Source organism: Ctenocephalides felis, unplaced genomic scaffold (genome assembly GCF_003426905.1).
Source record: "Ctenocephalides felis isolate EL2017-DRISC unplaced genomic scaffold, ASM342690v1 CF-g0.4_SCAFFOLD_03572, whole genome shotgun sequence".
Taxonomy (NCBI): Eukaryota; Metazoa; Arthropoda; class Insecta; order Siphonaptera; family Pulicidae; genus Ctenocephalides; species Ctenocephalides felis.
In genome coordinates this window covers 33191996-33208602 of record NW_020539726.1, presented here as the reverse complement: position 1 = coordinate 33208602, position 16607 = coordinate 33191996, and the positions used below count along the sequence as shown (strand labels likewise).

Below are 16607 nucleotides of genomic sequence, written 5' to 3'. Positions count from 1 at the left end.
CATGCATTTAACTGCACGAATGCCATGCGGAAATGTAAAATAGAAATAAAACAACAGACTCCACGAACGAACATTGTTCGCGCATACAAAACACATGTAAACGTGAGATATTTACATGTGATGAGATCTATATATAAGTAAGGTATATAAATAAAATACAAGATAATTCATAGGATTGAATGAAAGTAAATTTGGTATATTAAAAAAAGTTGGGCAATATTAAGGGACCTATTCTGCCGCATAACAGACCATTGTTATGGCAAGGCTATGTTATGAAAAACTTTCCATACTAAATTTGACAAAGCCATGTAGTTGCTGTGCAGAGAGGCGATTTTCTCAGGTTGTCAGATAGAAAACATAACTGAGAAACTGCACAAATGTCAAAAAAACGATCTTAGATAACAGGGTCTTTCTGACTCAGCTCCATAAAATACGATCGACGTTGCAGTTTATGTGTAAAACGCCAGAATGCACCTCAAATACATGACATTTTGACAGTATTCAGTATAATTCAGTAGCATAATGTATGAAAGTCGGAGCGTAACATGGCCTTGCCACAACATTTGTCCAAGTTTGACTACGTGTAAGTGGCATTTTGCCAATAGAAAACATTCAAGAACATCTGGCTGTATATTTTAGGTATTTATTGCTGAATGTTTTTTTGTCGATTTAAATGTAATTTTGTATGACGATAGATTTTGTAATCTAAAATGACATACTAAAATATTATAGGCCTATGGTAAAGGGTTGAATTAAAAAAAAAAGCATAAAGTTTAGAATTCGCCCCGCGCATTACCGATTCTAATTAGAATCTAGGCCGAACATATTTTCGTTTTGTGTTTCGTAGGTATCTACTGATTGCAGTTGACGTTCACGCTTAAATAAAATGCATTTTTAGAACCACAAGTAGATGAAATGAAATGTGTTACAAAATAATGTATACAATTACAGATATTATAAAGTATGTTAAAAAGACTTCATTTGGAAATCGTATTGATTCTTTTTTAGTGAAAGCGAAAATTTTACTATTGAACAATAAGGAAGCGTCTATTTTTCACGTTAGGCTTTCGGGGGAAGGGGGGGTTTGACAAAAAATCACAAAATATCACGTGGAGGAGGGGGTTTAGTAAGATATCACATGTATTTATTTTTTACATGAATTTTTTGAAAAAATCCAGACATATAAAAAAAAATTTAAAAGATTAACGATTTTTTCTTCAAACTAAAAATACGCGTGATGTTTGGTGTGAGAGGGGGGGGGGTAATTTTAAATACCACCACGTATCACCAACGGGGAGGAGGGTTCAAAAATTTCCAAAAAATCGGTCACGTGATTAATGGACACCCCCTAAACAGTTGAACATTTTACCACTATGGCTGAAACTCAATTTTTATTGAGTTGATTAAGTTGATTATGAGTATGTATCGAGAAGTTTATGCAACTTGCCTTCAGGCAAAATGTTATTTATTTACAACTAGTTATTGATGCAGCAATTTTTGATTAGTGCTATATTAATTTGGAAACATTGCTATCAATATTTCCAAGTAAAATTGGAAGTCACTGCTGCTTGACATCAGGCTGTTCAAACTCAAAATTTTTTAATAGATTAAATAAATTTAGTATGAACAGACAAACAGAACATTCTTTCTTATCCTTAGTCTATTGGTCCAAATCATGTGCTCCATTTTTTCCGCTTCAAAACTTACCTTACTTATTCGCCCGGTCTAATTCTATTAAAAATGTATTATTATTACCTAGCTATTATCTTTTCAGTCTTTAATTTTGCACAAGTAAGTTTAGTTCACCATCAGTTCAGTTGAGTTTTTTTCTGTTATCTGGTGGCATCGGGAGGAATAATAACAGACATTCGGTTTGATGCGATTTAACACATTTGCATATTCATATAATAAGTAAGAGAGACAGACCTCGCACGGTGGTCGTGTGCGGCCGCCTGCCTCTGCCTGACGGTCGCTCTTGCGTGCTTTTATAATTTGCACTTGCTTTTCATCTCGGTGGAATTGGTGAGGGAGCTGGGGGAAAAATTGTAGAGATTTATCATTGATATAAATTCATTTTTTGAACCTTAATGAACGAGCGCATTTTTCTAAAACTATAGAATTTTGGTCATGCTATTTACGAGTCGATTGCGAAATCAGAAATTTGATTAAACACTGCTTACAACGGTGGTCAGATCATATTTTAATTCTCCTATGAATATGATATATTCAATCATATATTAGATCATATTTATATTCTATGAATGCTATATGTGTAAAATGCCTGATCGTACCGCAAATACAAAGCTTATTGACAGTTTTTACCATCAATTTATGCGAACATAGACCCGCAACATAGCATTTGCATAACATATTTGTTATGCTCGAGGATTGGCCTATCATTCTTTTTTCTTTGAATAATTTTTCTTGAAGTAATCTAAACTGTGGCATTTATTCAAATTTCTATATTAGTATCATTCTAATATTTTTTATCGTTTCTAATTATTTTTAGGCTAATGATTTTTATCCTTTGAACAACTTACAACTAATATTAAAGTTATCAGAAATTTATATTGTATGAATTTAATAAAACTAATGCCAAAGTCTTTTTTTTTCTTTAATTTGGTATAAATTACTTTAATTTGGTATAAATTGATCTGGTTTCTTTGTTTTTTTGCATTACAAAATTTATATGGACCAAAAACTGTTTTTATTATAATTAATGAATTACTTACGAATTCTAATACTTAATATTCTATTATAAACAATGTCCTTCAAAAACAAATATTAGCGAGATTTTCTTAAAAGTTTTATTTTTTCAAATCATATAATTTATTTATTTCATGAATGAATAACTGATATCGTAAGCACAAGGAATGTTTTCGGAATTTTTCAAATACTTTAAAAAAACCGTGTGATAGATCACTTCGAAAAAAATGCTAGCTTAACTTTTCCCAAAAAGTAATTAAACGTGAAATAATTATCTTTTAATAAAGTAATCTTATTTGCTAGAAATTGATTTATCAACATATATTAATTTCGAAAATTATTATTCATAAATTTGAGTTCAACAGCTAAAATAAGATTATTCTTCTTTAGAAAGGAATAGTCGTTCTTTTATTTTACTGTGTGCAAAGCCTATTTTTTTATTTTTGAAATAAGTGATCAAAACCGTTATAAACTGATTTATTAACAATATACATTAATTTTTTATTTATTAAAATTATTTTAAATACAAATGTTATGAGTTACTAAATGGATTTGTTCGTTTTACCTTGATTTGGTTTTACTACTACAAAAAAAGAAACAAAAGATTTTAAGATAGTTTTTATTTTTCTAAAAGAAATGTAAATTTTTCTTCTTCACTAACTGTAAAGCTCGTTTTTCTTATTTATATGACAAATAATGTTTGCTAATTAATTTTTTTTTAAATTTTAAATAGCTAAACAATAAGAAACTATAGATTCTAATACATAAGATAATTATTACAAATAACTAGTAACTTCACCTACTTCAGAAATTTACTTATTTCATTAAAAAAATGCAATATATTCTGGTATAATTGTTTTATTAATATTATACATTAATTTCTTATTTATTCAAATTATTTTAACAAAGACAATTATTTTAAATAAAAAGATGATTTGTAAATTGATCATTTGGATTTTATATAGCTAAGAAATAAAAGATTAATATTCTAATACATAATTATTGTTCTTCATAAACAAATTATTTACAAGTGCCGAAAAGCTGTTTTTGTTTTAAACAAAGTGATCTAATCTGATATAAATTGATTTTTATACCAGATAATTAATTTATTATTATAATTGATTTATTATATTATTTTACTTATTCAAATTATTTTCACTATACAATTTACATTAACTGAAAAATTTGACGAGTTAATCGAATATTTTGATTTTATATAGGTATAAAATTGTAAACTAAGATTCTAATACATATTTATTCTTCCGAAACAAATAGTAAATTTTGGCAAAAACTTGCTATAAAATAAAATTTATTATGGATATCAAAGATTATAATTATCATTTTGCTATAATAAAAAAAAGGATAAAGGATTATTTGTTTTATACTTAGCAGTCATGTTATTTGCAAAAAACAATAAAGATTTTTAGTTTTTCAAATATTTTTTTATTAACTTGTTTCTTTATATAAATTATATTAAAAATTAGTAAGTACTATCAATCATTACAGAATATTTACTTATTATTTATTTCTTTGAAGTAAATAAATAATATATAAAATTATATTTGAAGAATAGTTCACTATTTCGATGATTTTAGCATTTTTATATTATTATTTAATGCATCATTATTGATGATTTTATATTTCTGAAACTAAATAAATTTTGATTAATTTGAAACAAAGAACGAAATTTAACTTCTTTTGTAAAAGAATATTTTATATAGCACATGTTTTCAAAATTATGGTACAAAAAAAAGACAATAATCCTTCAGGGACATATTTTGTATATGCTTTTGCATATTTGATTTTTAAATTGTAATTGAATTTCAGCAGTTTGTACTAATTCATAGGTTTTATTATCTAAAAAAAATGTGTAAGATCCTAATTATCAAAATCAATATTAGTAAATTTTTTTAATATATATTTTTTATTACGTATATATTTCTAGCAATACACTTATTTGTATTAATATTTTATTAATAATCTTTAAATTATCAATATATACATTTTATTTTACAATAACTCGTGTGATCTTCATTTTAATAATTTATGACTCACCTTCTAAATAATCTGTTACCCACATAGTTATCTCTATTAATAATTTCGACCAGCTCTCCCACTATTTGCACACATACTGAATTTATTCAACCTTGACTCATTATTTTCCAAACCTCGGCATTTGATAACCGCCGCAAAATTGCACTGACTACAGTAATTATTTTTAATAATGGTACTGTTCTATAATATTTAATTACCTACTATCGGCGCAAAAAGATTGAATTATAGGGAATATCTTCTGTTGGTCATTATGTAAAGTGGAGGAAAATACTCTGACCTTGGTAAAAGAAATATTCAAAACAATTTGATAAAATTTTATTATTTATTTTTATTTATCCTTTATATAATTTATCTATTATGGGTAAGGTGCGCTAAAGGCTGGTACAGCTGGTAAAGTTTCTGGTTTTGATGTGGTCTCTGGTACAGCTGGTAAGGTTGTTGATAACCATAAGATGCTGGTACATTGGTTCGTGCCTTGAAAGAAACTTGGTTTTCAAAAGGGGCTTCGTAACTCACTTGTGGTACTCCATAAGTTGATTGGATAGGAAAGTAGCTGATGAAATGATATAATGTGGTTGGTAATAGGGTTTAGGTATGGGTTGGAGGTCCGATGTTGGTAGATCCACGCTCCAGATCACTGATAATAACTCGTCCAACCCTTTCCTGGTGCCTTGGGTCGAGCAGTAGGAGTAATGTTGGATTTACTGGTTTGATAATAGCTCTCTTCAGAATAGTGGGCCCCTTCAGTAAGGTATTTGCTGAAAGAGATAGTCTTCTGGTTTCCAATATAAAAGTCACTTGTACTATTATACACTGTATTTATTTCTTCTAATTAACAGACATAATCTCCACTTAAGATATCTAAGACTACTCTTAAGACATCAACACTTGGCTAGAATCTTGCCTAAGACATCACTAGTTTACACAGAAAATTTTGACTCTATATATTATGTATTGAACGTGACAAATTCCCGGAATGGCGTGCTTCCGCGTTCATGCAGAGATCTTGGACTTTGAACAGTAAATTTATATTTTTATTAAAAACACGTACAATCATGTTATTACAGAACACTGAATAATGGTGCCTGGACAGGGTAGAAAGATGCTGAAGAGTATGCAAAGTTCTTGGCAATAATTGGTTTGGGGAAATATTCAAAACAATTTAATAAAATTTTGTTATTTATTTCTATTTATCCACTAAGGTGGTTCATTAGTATATAATTTATCTATTATGGGTAAGGTGCGCTGAAGGCTGGTACAGCTGGTAAAGTTTCTGGTTTCGATGTCGTCTCTGGTACAGCTGGTAAGGTTGTTGGTGTGTTTGGGGTTTCAGCAGGTGGTCCATAAGATGCTGGTACATTGACTGGTGCCTCGAAAGAAACTTGTGTCTCAAAAGGTGCTTCATAGCTCACTTCTGGTACTCCATAAGTCGACTGGATAGGAGAGTAGCTGAATACTGGTGCCTGAATTGGGTGGAAAGATGCTGAAGAGTATGCAAAGTTCTTGGCAATAATCGGTTTTGGGATTCGTACTAATTGTGAGACAGTTTGGGTTGGTACTCCATAAGTTGTCTGAATTGGCGAGTAGCTGATCACTGGAGCTGGTACAGGATGGACTGTCGATGTAGTATATTGGAAATTTTTGGACACAATTGGTTTACCCAAGACAGGTGCTTGGAAACTCAAAGGAGCCCCATAGGTTTGAGATGGTACTCCATATGTAGTCTGGATTGGTGCATAGTTGAAAATTGGTGCTGGTACAGGGTGCACTGTGGTTGAAGAATAATCCACAGTTTTTGACGGAGTTTTTACTACAGGTAGACCATAGGTTGGTGCAGGTGCTGCATAGAAATTCCTTCCCAAACCTGCTAAATCATAGTAATCTCCGGTGTAAGCCAAGTGTCCTGGTGCGTCGATCAGACCAGCATTTGCTACAGCAATTGTAGCCAGGAATACAGCAACCTATAAGAATAACAATAAATTATTATTGATATCAAAATTTTTTAGTATTTTTTTTATTACTTACTAAATGAGCCATGTCTGAGTTTGTTTTGACTTATCAGTAAACAATGATGCCAGTATGGTGGTTGGTACAATATTTATATCAATTAGAATCTAAATTTTTGGAAGGGACAGTGTGGAAGAAAGCCAGTTTTTGAATTTCTAAATTCGTGGAATTTTTGTTAAATTTAGCTTGCAATACCCTCTAGCGTTTTTACAAAATCCACAAGTGTTTCGAAATGCTCGAATAGAAATTTGTTTGTGGATGCATTTTTGATGGCGAAAACGATAATTAGGTGATTTTGGAGATAGTAAATATAATTCAAATTTAATAGAAACTTATTTATTAATTAATTTTGACTTGATGTAGGTACCTATATATATAATTTATAACGTTTTTTTTATGAATTTTATAAATTTTGCTTTATTAACGTCCCGTTGGGTAAGTTATTGTAATCGTCCAAAAATCGAAATTGAAAATTTTTGCATATTTTTACGATTTGGAGGTTTCTGAACATTTTCGCATACCCTAGAAAAATTGATGTATGTGTATATGTGAATACAATTTGTTCGTCGACGTTTTCGAGCGCACGGATCAACCGATTTGAATGGTTCTAAAAATATTGGATTTTCATTGCTCAGATCAGATGTGCTGATTAGTTTTTGGAAAAGGCAGCTCCACCCGTTTTGGAGATACGGAGCAAAGAGTGCAGAAAATAAAAATCGTGTTTTTGAGAGAACGGGGCATCCGATTTGAATGATACAAAACACATTCAATTTGTAATGATTGGCAGAAGTGGTGATTAGTTTTTGGCAAAGGCAGGCCTAGCCATTTCGGAGATACAGAGCTAAATGTGCAAAAAATGGCAGTTTTTGATAGAACTAAGCGTCCGGTTTGAATGATTCAAAAAACTTTCTACTGACGACGGTGAAATGATTGCTTTTGGGGAAAGAATTTTTTTTTATTTAATTTTTTTTTTAAATTTTAAATATCGAAAATGATTTGGATTTTATTAACTTAACCCTTAGGGTATGCTATAGTAATCGCAAAAAATCGAAAATAAAATTTTTTGCATATCTTTACGTTTCAAAGGTTTCTGAACATTTTGGCATACTTCAGAAAAAATGTCTGTGTGTGTGTTGTATGTATGTATGTTTGGATACAACTTTTCGTCCACGATTTCGGGCGCACAAATCAACCGATTTTAATGGTTTAAAAACATTCGATTCCTATTGATAAGAAGACATGCAGATTAGTTTTTGGCAAAGGCAGGTCTAGAAGTTTCGGAGATATGAGACAAAAAGTGACAGAAACGGTAATTCAGTTTTTGAGAGAACGGAGCACCCGATTTGAATGATTCGAAAAACATTTTATTTCGAATGACGAAATGAATAATTGATGAATTTTTTGGTAAGGCAGGTCTAGCGGTTTCGGAGATACGGAAAAAAAAGTAAGAAAAATGATATTTGCTGGTCAAAAACGAACATTAGACTAAGCACATCAAATTATCAGATAATTTATAATATTTTAAAAAATGAGTACTAAATTTTTTGTTACATTTTTGTTAGGTTTTGTACCAAGATTTTTAATTTTTAAAGTTTGCTTATATGGTTCAAGCAAATTTCAAAATATTCTGAAAAAAATAGTTTTTAAAATTTTCAAAAATATACAATGTCTTATACTTCAAATATGAATTTTATGTTTACAATTCAGTTTGAAATTGTATATATTTCAATCGTAAGAAATATATACTCAGATGGATTCATTCAGCACCTCTTGCTAATGTAAACTGTCTCAAGTGTTTTGAGCGATAAGATCCTCACTGAATATTTTATGAACGACAAAATATAAAGTGATTATAATTATCTATTTGAAAATATATAAAACAATTATTGTAAATTATTGATCAAATTTGATTACTGATTTTTTCCCTCGAATATGTAATTATGGTACGGGAAATTCCTGCAATTTGCCTTAAGGCACGATGCGATACACCACCAGTTTTGACTCTAGTTCAAGACTTTTAATTTGCTTTAAGGAATTTTTTTTTCAATCATTTTTTCGGCATTCTTGTGTCTACTACCTTTCAGCTTTACGATTTTTTCGTCAAATTACTTTTATCAAGAGGAAAGTTTTTATCTCGAATAAAATTCCTTCCTCTACGTGCATCGCTTTCTACGCTTTTATGCAGCTGCTGCACACCACGTAATGCATTTTTAGTGCTCACCAGATTGATAATAAACAAAACAAATAAATAATTTAAAAAAATGCACTCTACTGCACTTTCCAATTGCTGGCTTTCTTCTATACTTGCAAATTTTACTGCTGACAGAGGAACAGAAATCGGTGAAAAATGTTGTATATCTATATAGGAATTTTGTTTACAGTTAGATTACTTATTTTATTTATATTTATATATTTAAGTTCCCGTAGGGTAAGTCACTTCCATAAATTTATGTTTCAAAAGTTTCCGAATATTTTGGCATATCTCAAAAAAGTGGTGTGTGCGTGTGTGTGCGAATACAAATTTTTGTCGAAGATGTTAGGAACACGGATCAACAGATTTGGAAAAATTAAAAAAGCATTCGATTTGTAGTAATAAGTATTAATTTTTACGAAAGTACGTAGGATGACACATAGATGGCGTTACTCTGCAATAATCCATATGATTTGTAGGAAGTACCAACTTTGAACATGAAATTCTTTAATTAAGTTCCTACGAACTTACTGAATGATTGAAAGCAAAAATATTTACAGCGCTTAGCATTTATATTCATACTAGCTAGTTTTGTAAGAAATAATATTTCATTTTTGTTTCGTAAATGTCGTTCAATTTGCTGATATGAGACATCTGATATTTTTACAAAAACCATTGAATACTTTACTCAATTTTAAAGTATTCTCCGGGCAAGGATTTTATGGAGCCCTTAGTGCATTTAGTGATCACACAGTGCTTTTACATACTTATAGAGATGTTATATGTATTTCATATAATGTAGTGCTTGGACTAATTATTACAATATATCATGTGCTTTAAAAATAGTGATAATTTTCTTCTAGATATCTTATCTTACCAGCTTTGCGTGTTTCTCTTACTATTGAATGCTCTACTTACTTTTCTACCTGTTGTATATTATTTATCTATAATTTTTTCTACTCTAATCACTATTTGCATAATTATGGTAATGTACTTACAATAATTATAATCTGCAAACAGTTACGTAGTTGCACATAAATAAATATATATTTGTTTGTAAATACATAGTGTGGTGTTTTTTAAACATATCGTTTGTTGTAACTCTTAATTAAATTTTGTTTACCCAACAGTTTAATTAGGAACTTGGCATGGTTAATAAATTAATAAGCAATTCAATTTTGTAAATCATATTTAGTATTTGATGCTCATTTCATCATGTTTCATATCATTTTTCAATTTCAATAACTTATTTTCGTACCACAATAATTTGATATTTTATATCTCAGTAAGCTTCCTCTAATATTTCGTCATGTTACTCCTTAGTACCGCGTTATAGGCGAGTTGACTATTATCATTTTTATCTTGTTGATAATATACAATTTGGTCCCACATTCAAACTTAACAGAAACAATATTAATTTTGCTGAAGAAGACATTTTTTTATTTAAGAGGTTATTTTAGTCTAGAAGTTTCACGAAATTGATTTTCTTATATTTTCGAAGTTTTAATATGCAGTAATATGCGATCAGGAAGATTTTTCAAAAAATAAATTATTTTTGGAGATACAGCTATTTGATTATGATAATCATCTTCTGTTTCTTTCCTCAAACGCTTTTTTCTCGAAACTGTTTTTTTTGCTACGATACTCACGATTTCTCTACTTCTACTGCACCGATTTACTTGAAATTTTTACAGAGTCTTCTTTATAAACTTCTCATCAGTATGAACTATTTTTATCCCCAAGTGTCGATTTATATTATATTTTAAAAAATTCGAGAATATTTAAAAAAGTTGTAATTTATCTTACGCATTCGCAAAAGGCAGGTATCCGTATTTCATAGAAATGCGACATTTTTCTAAATGGTCATGTGCCAATATTTTGAGATATCTCACTTTAACATTTGCTAGAATTAAAACATTTTGACTGTTTTTTTATTCTAAATTTTTATCTTTATTCTTAAAACATTAATTAGTAAATTATATATAAAAAAATGATAGTAAAATTTGTTTGCTTTGTTTTTACGGCATTTCAAAATACACAATTCATGCCTTTACTTTACTTTAACGGAATTACCTCTTTAACGGAAATAATGCTATTTTTGATGAACCTTACGAATTAGCTTATAAAATTTTTCATTTATTTTTTATTCTATAATAAATGCAGAAACTTGTGCATTTTCTAGCTCTTTTTTTGGTAATTGATCAGTAGCAATTTATCTTTACTTTTTTCCAATCAAACAAGATTTCATGCTTTATGCTATATGCCATAATTTCTAACGACGAATTTAATTTTTTCTGTCTCAAACGTCTTCAGAAAAGTTGTCTACGTGTTTTTTCAATTACGCCTTTAATTAACACGTGAATGCTATAGCATTTATTGACATTGTGTTGCATAATGACACGAATGATTTAAAACTGCAATTTTAAAGTCAATTATTTTCAATTTAATTTTATATTATTTTACGTTTCAGTAATTATTATTACATACCTGTCACTAACTGATTCTTTAGCTATTTTTGTATTATCTTATCTTTTCCCTTGAGCAAGCACATTGCGTAAAATAGAAGTGCTACACTTGACGTGGATGCTATAGCATTCATTAATATAGCATGTCAATTTTTTCTTGCTGAAACTTCTACTACTTCTACGAGAATGTTTTTATCAAACCAAAGTTTTTTTCACTTAATAGAAGCTTTACACTTGACGTAGATGCTATAGCATTCATCAATATAACGAATAACACGTGGAAATCTAACAACCTTTATAAACGGTTCAATCAAATTTCGGATATCACACCAATTTCAAAATAAAATGACTATCAAAATTTTCTCGCTGAAACTTCTACTGCCCTAGAATGTGTTTATCAAACCAAAGTTTTTTTTCAAAGTGAAATGACTAACAAATTTTTTCTTGGTGAAACTTCTACTGTCCCAGAATGCGTTAACCAAACCAAAATTTTTTTCACGAAAAGTTCGATCAAATGTACTCATTCAACTTAATTGAAGTGTAACACTTGACGTGGATGCTATAGCATTCATAATATATAACGATCAAAATATGATAATCTGATAGATCTTATAAAAGGTCTTTCATCAAATTTTGGTTATCACAACCAATTTAAAAATAAAATGACTATAAAATATTTCCTTGCTGTAATTTCTGCTGCCTCAGAATGCGTTAACCAAACCAGAAACTTTTTCACCAAAGGTTTGATCAAATGTACTCATTCAACTTAATAGAAGCGTAACACTTGACATGGACGCTATAGCATTCATCGTATATAACGTTTCAAATATGATAATATAATTACTCTTATAATTTGTATTTAACCAAACTTTGGATATTACAACCAATTCACAAATGTAATGACTGTCAATTTTTTTCTCGCTGGAACTTCTACTGTCCACGAATGTGTTAGCCAAGCTAGAGATTTTTTTCACCAAAAGTTTGATCAAATGTACTCATTCGACTTAATAGAAGTGTATATAATCAAATGTACTCATTCAACTTAAATGACGTGAATGCTATAGCATTCATCAATATAACGATTAACACATGATAATCTAGCAACCCTTATAGAATGTCTTTATCAAACCAAAGTTTTGTTTTCACCGAAAGTTTTGATCAATTTAATCATTCATTTAAACATTCATACTCGTTCATCTTTCATCTATCATCTACCATCTATCATCTATCTCTCACCTGTCTCTCACCTTCTATTTCCTCTTTCACCAGGAACTTCAACGCGCAAGCCGCGAATAAACCCAGCGCTCGCGGCCTCCCAGCAGCAGGCAGGTCCCGCGTCAGCCACGGCGGCGGCTCCGGGCGGCGGTAAGGACACCGCCGTCCCCGCAGCAGCCGGAGGCTCGGTCAAAAGATCCCATCACCACCACCACCATCACAGACATCGACATTCGAGAGGGAGCAGCGCCTCTTCGACGGCCAGCAGCAACTCCAAACGCCTTCATCAGTCTCATCCGCCGAGGTTGAAGAATGTGGACAGGAGCTCGGCTCAGACGAGGGAGGTTACGGTCAATAGTGTGACGGTTGTGATAACGGAGTATAAGCCGATTGCTGTGACGCAACTGCAGCAGCAGCAAAATGCGGCGGCGTCGAGTGAGTCCAGTGATAGGGGTAGTTTGAGCGAATCCAGCGATGCCACGAGGTCTTGATATCGGGAAGACGGGGAGGAGAATGATCGTGGAACTGATTTGTGAGATTTCTGAAAAAATGATAAAGGAAATTCTAATAATTTCTTGAAGACGAAGTTAAAATTCCAAATTACGTGGAGTGGAATTTGTGATGGCGCGATGCCTTCATGAAGAATAATTTGATCCAGAAAGTGATTTCGGAGATTTCTCAATATTTGTGATCTGTTGGTAATGTTGGAAGACGGAGAGTACAATGATCGTGGAACTTGTGAGATTTCTGAAAAACAAAGGATTATTGTACTTTTTTAAATGGAGAAAAGGAATTGTAATTAATTTCTCATAATCGAGATTGGACGAGTGAAATCACAATTTACGTGGAGTGCCTTTGATGATGGCACTATGACTTGATATTCAAAACATGAAGAACAATTTGATCTAAAAGTGATTGGGGGATTTCTTGAAAAAATTCTTTTCTGATCGTGGAACTGATTTGTGAGATTTCTGAAAAAATAATGGAATGTGATGAAATGGTAGTATGAATTGTAATAATTTCTTGAAGACGAGGTTGGACGATTAAAATTCCAAATTTCGTGGATTGTAGTTAGTGATGGCACGATGCCTTCATGAAGAACAATTTGATCCAGAAAGGGATTGGGGGATTTCTTAAAAAAAATTCTTTTCTGATCGTGGAACTGATTTGTGAGATTTCTGAACAAAGGAACATGGTACTTTATTAAACATAGAAAAGGAATTGTAATAATTTCTTATAGACGAGATTAACACATTGAAATTACAATTTACGTGGAGTGTCTTTAAAGATGACACGATGCTTTGTTATTGGCAACATGAAGAACCATTTGATCCTGCAAGTGATTTCTCAAAATTTAATGTGATCTGTATACAAGTTGGAAAGATTCTAATAATATTGCTTTCATGAAGGTTTAAGCAGTCATTAGTAAGTTCATCGACATTTGGCTTTGATGACGGCATTTATTGTTGACGATCTTGACGAAACTATGATGATAGACATCGTAGTCTTAAAGAACATCCTAAAATATTAACGTCTCGAGCAGAAAATTGGTTTAATAAATTTTGGAGTAATGGATTGCACTTTCAGGACATACAAAGAAGTGAGTGTTGTACACTACAATTATTACAATCACAAGTTGGTCGAGAATTCTGCTTTGATGTCGCAAATTGTTTTAGACAATTTTGCCAAAAAAATATATGATAGAAACTATGGTCCTGAGGAACATTTTTGAATATTAAAGTCCTAAGTGAAGAAGTGGCTGAATTACAAAAAATCGTATGATAAATTTTGGAACAATGGAGGGCAATTTTAGGATATATACAAGCACCATGATTCGACTTGGATGTAGCCATGTCTAATTTGAGTTTCGTCAAGTCCAATTCCCAATTAAATTTTTGTCGTGTCCAATTCTTAATTAGATTTTCATCGAGTCCAATTCTCAATTTGATATTTGTCGAGTCCAATTCCCAATTAGATTCTTGTCGAGTCCAATTCCCAATTTAATTTTAGTCGATTCTAATTCCCAACTAGTTTCTTGTCGAGTACAATTCCTAACTAGATTCTTGTGTAATCCCTAACTTGATATTAGTCGAGTACAATTCCCAATTAGATTCTTGTCGAGTCCAATTCCCAATTACATTTTCGTCGAGTACAATTCCCAACTAAAAATAAAAGTTAATTCTTGACTAATCCGATTCCCAATTAGACTTCCGTCGAGTCCAATTTATAATTTAACTTTCGTCGAGTTCAATTCCTAATTTGACATTTATTGAGTCCAATTCCTAATTTGACTTTCGTCGAGTCGCATTCCCAATTTGATATTTGACGAGTCCAATTCCTGATTAGTTTTTTATCGAGTCCAATTCCTAATTATATTCTTGTCGAGTCCAATTCTCAATTAGATCTGCATCGAGTCTAATTCTTAATTACATTTTTGTTGATTCCAATACCTAATTAGACTTTCGTCGAGTCTAATTCCTGATTAGACTTTCGTCGAATCCAATTCCCGATTAGACTTTAGTCGAGTCCAATTCCCAATTAGACTTTAGTCGAGTCCAATTCCCAACTAAATTCTTATCTAATCCAATTCCCAATTCGACTTTCGTCGAGTCCAATTCCTAATTAGATTCTTGATGAGTCCAATATCTAATCATATATTTCCCGTATCCAATTTAGACTGGATTTGAGGATTTATTTAATTAAATTACTTCGAGAATAATTCTGTAAAAAGCGGAATATTATGTAACTCTCAACGTATAGATGAAAATAGTGTCATCAAGTGGATATTCATGGAATTTTGTAAAATCAACAAACAGTTGCATGTCAATAATGCAAGATCTACAAAAGTTGACAGAATTTTTATGATCTACTGAAAATTTCTTCAAAATTTGGTTGCGCTGCAAAGCAGCATGTGTCTTCATATCTTTTTTTTAAAATGATATCTACAGACCAGAATGTGCAGTGAAAAATATTATATTATGAAAGTGTGTTCATAATTCGTACAATTTGGAAATTCAGACTCAATAGTGAAAATTAAAAAAAAAATACCAGTGTGGAAAAACTTTCGTCTCTGACAAAGAATTTGGTTCAGGTTAAAAAAAACTATTTGCTGTAAGTTTTGGTGTTTGCTAGTTATAATAAGGTGTCCGAACAATTATCGTACTTCGTAAAAAAAATGAACAATATTTGTTAAAAATAGCTTTAATCAAAAAAACACGACGTAATGTGCTATGTTGCATAAACGGAGTTTTGTAGGTAACACTACGAAGAAATTAGTTGTACAAAAAAATAATAGTGGATTTTAATAATTATTTACTCAATATTCAATAACCAATGCATAATATATGTTTTTATATCGCTAATTATTAATTGTTAATTTATTTTTTATTTTAATATATTGTCATTTTTATAATGTTTGAAAAACATTTTGGGCATGTTAGCCTCATGACATTCCAAGACGAGAAAAATTATGGAACTATTTTTTTTTGCATGAAAAGAGGTTGTCAAAAACTAGTTAACAAGAAAAATACCTTAACAAAATTAGAACATTCAAATTTTGGTGGATACCATTGTTTTTATCCAGAATCATCACATGACCTAGGAGTAATTTTTTGTTTATTTATATATTACTTGTTAACTTCCCGTAGGGTAAGTTATTGTAATGGGCCGAAAATCGGAATTGAAAATTTTTACATTTCTCGACGTTTTGAAGGTTTCTGAACATTTTGGCATACCACAGAAAAAATGGATGTGTGTGTGTGTGTGTATGTGTGTGTGTGTGTGTGTGTATGTATGTATGGATACAAATTTCCAGTCACGTTTTAGGGAGCGCGAATCAACCGATTTGAATGGTTCAAAAAACATTCGATTCCTATTGATAGGGAAAAGAGCTGATTAGTTTTTGGCAAAGGCAGGTCCAGCCGTTTCGGAGATACGGAGCAAAAAGTGCAGAAAATAGAAATCGAATT

The 16607-nt window shown here is 31.0% G+C and overlaps 1 protein-coding gene across 2 annotated transcripts in view; it reads left to right on the top strand.

The window, feature by feature from the left end:
* Nucleotides 1–13180, top strand: part of LOC113387611 (RING1 and YY1-binding protein A) — a 16975-nt gene extending 3795 nt beyond the window's left edge. The window contains exons 2-3 of one of the 2 annotated variants that reach the window (XM_026624960.1): nucleotides 12694–12789; nucleotides 12880–13180. In XM_026624960.1, the coding sequence (XP_026480745.1) occupies nucleotides 12694–12789; nucleotides 12880–13130 (347 nt within the window). In that variant the 3' untranslated portion in view covers nucleotides 13131–13180. Of the gene's footprint in view, nucleotides 1–12693 lie in introns of both variants that reach the window. The other variant, XM_026624959.1, reaches the window with a different exon arrangement.
* The last annotated feature ends 3427 nt before the right edge of the window (nucleotides 13181–16607 follow it).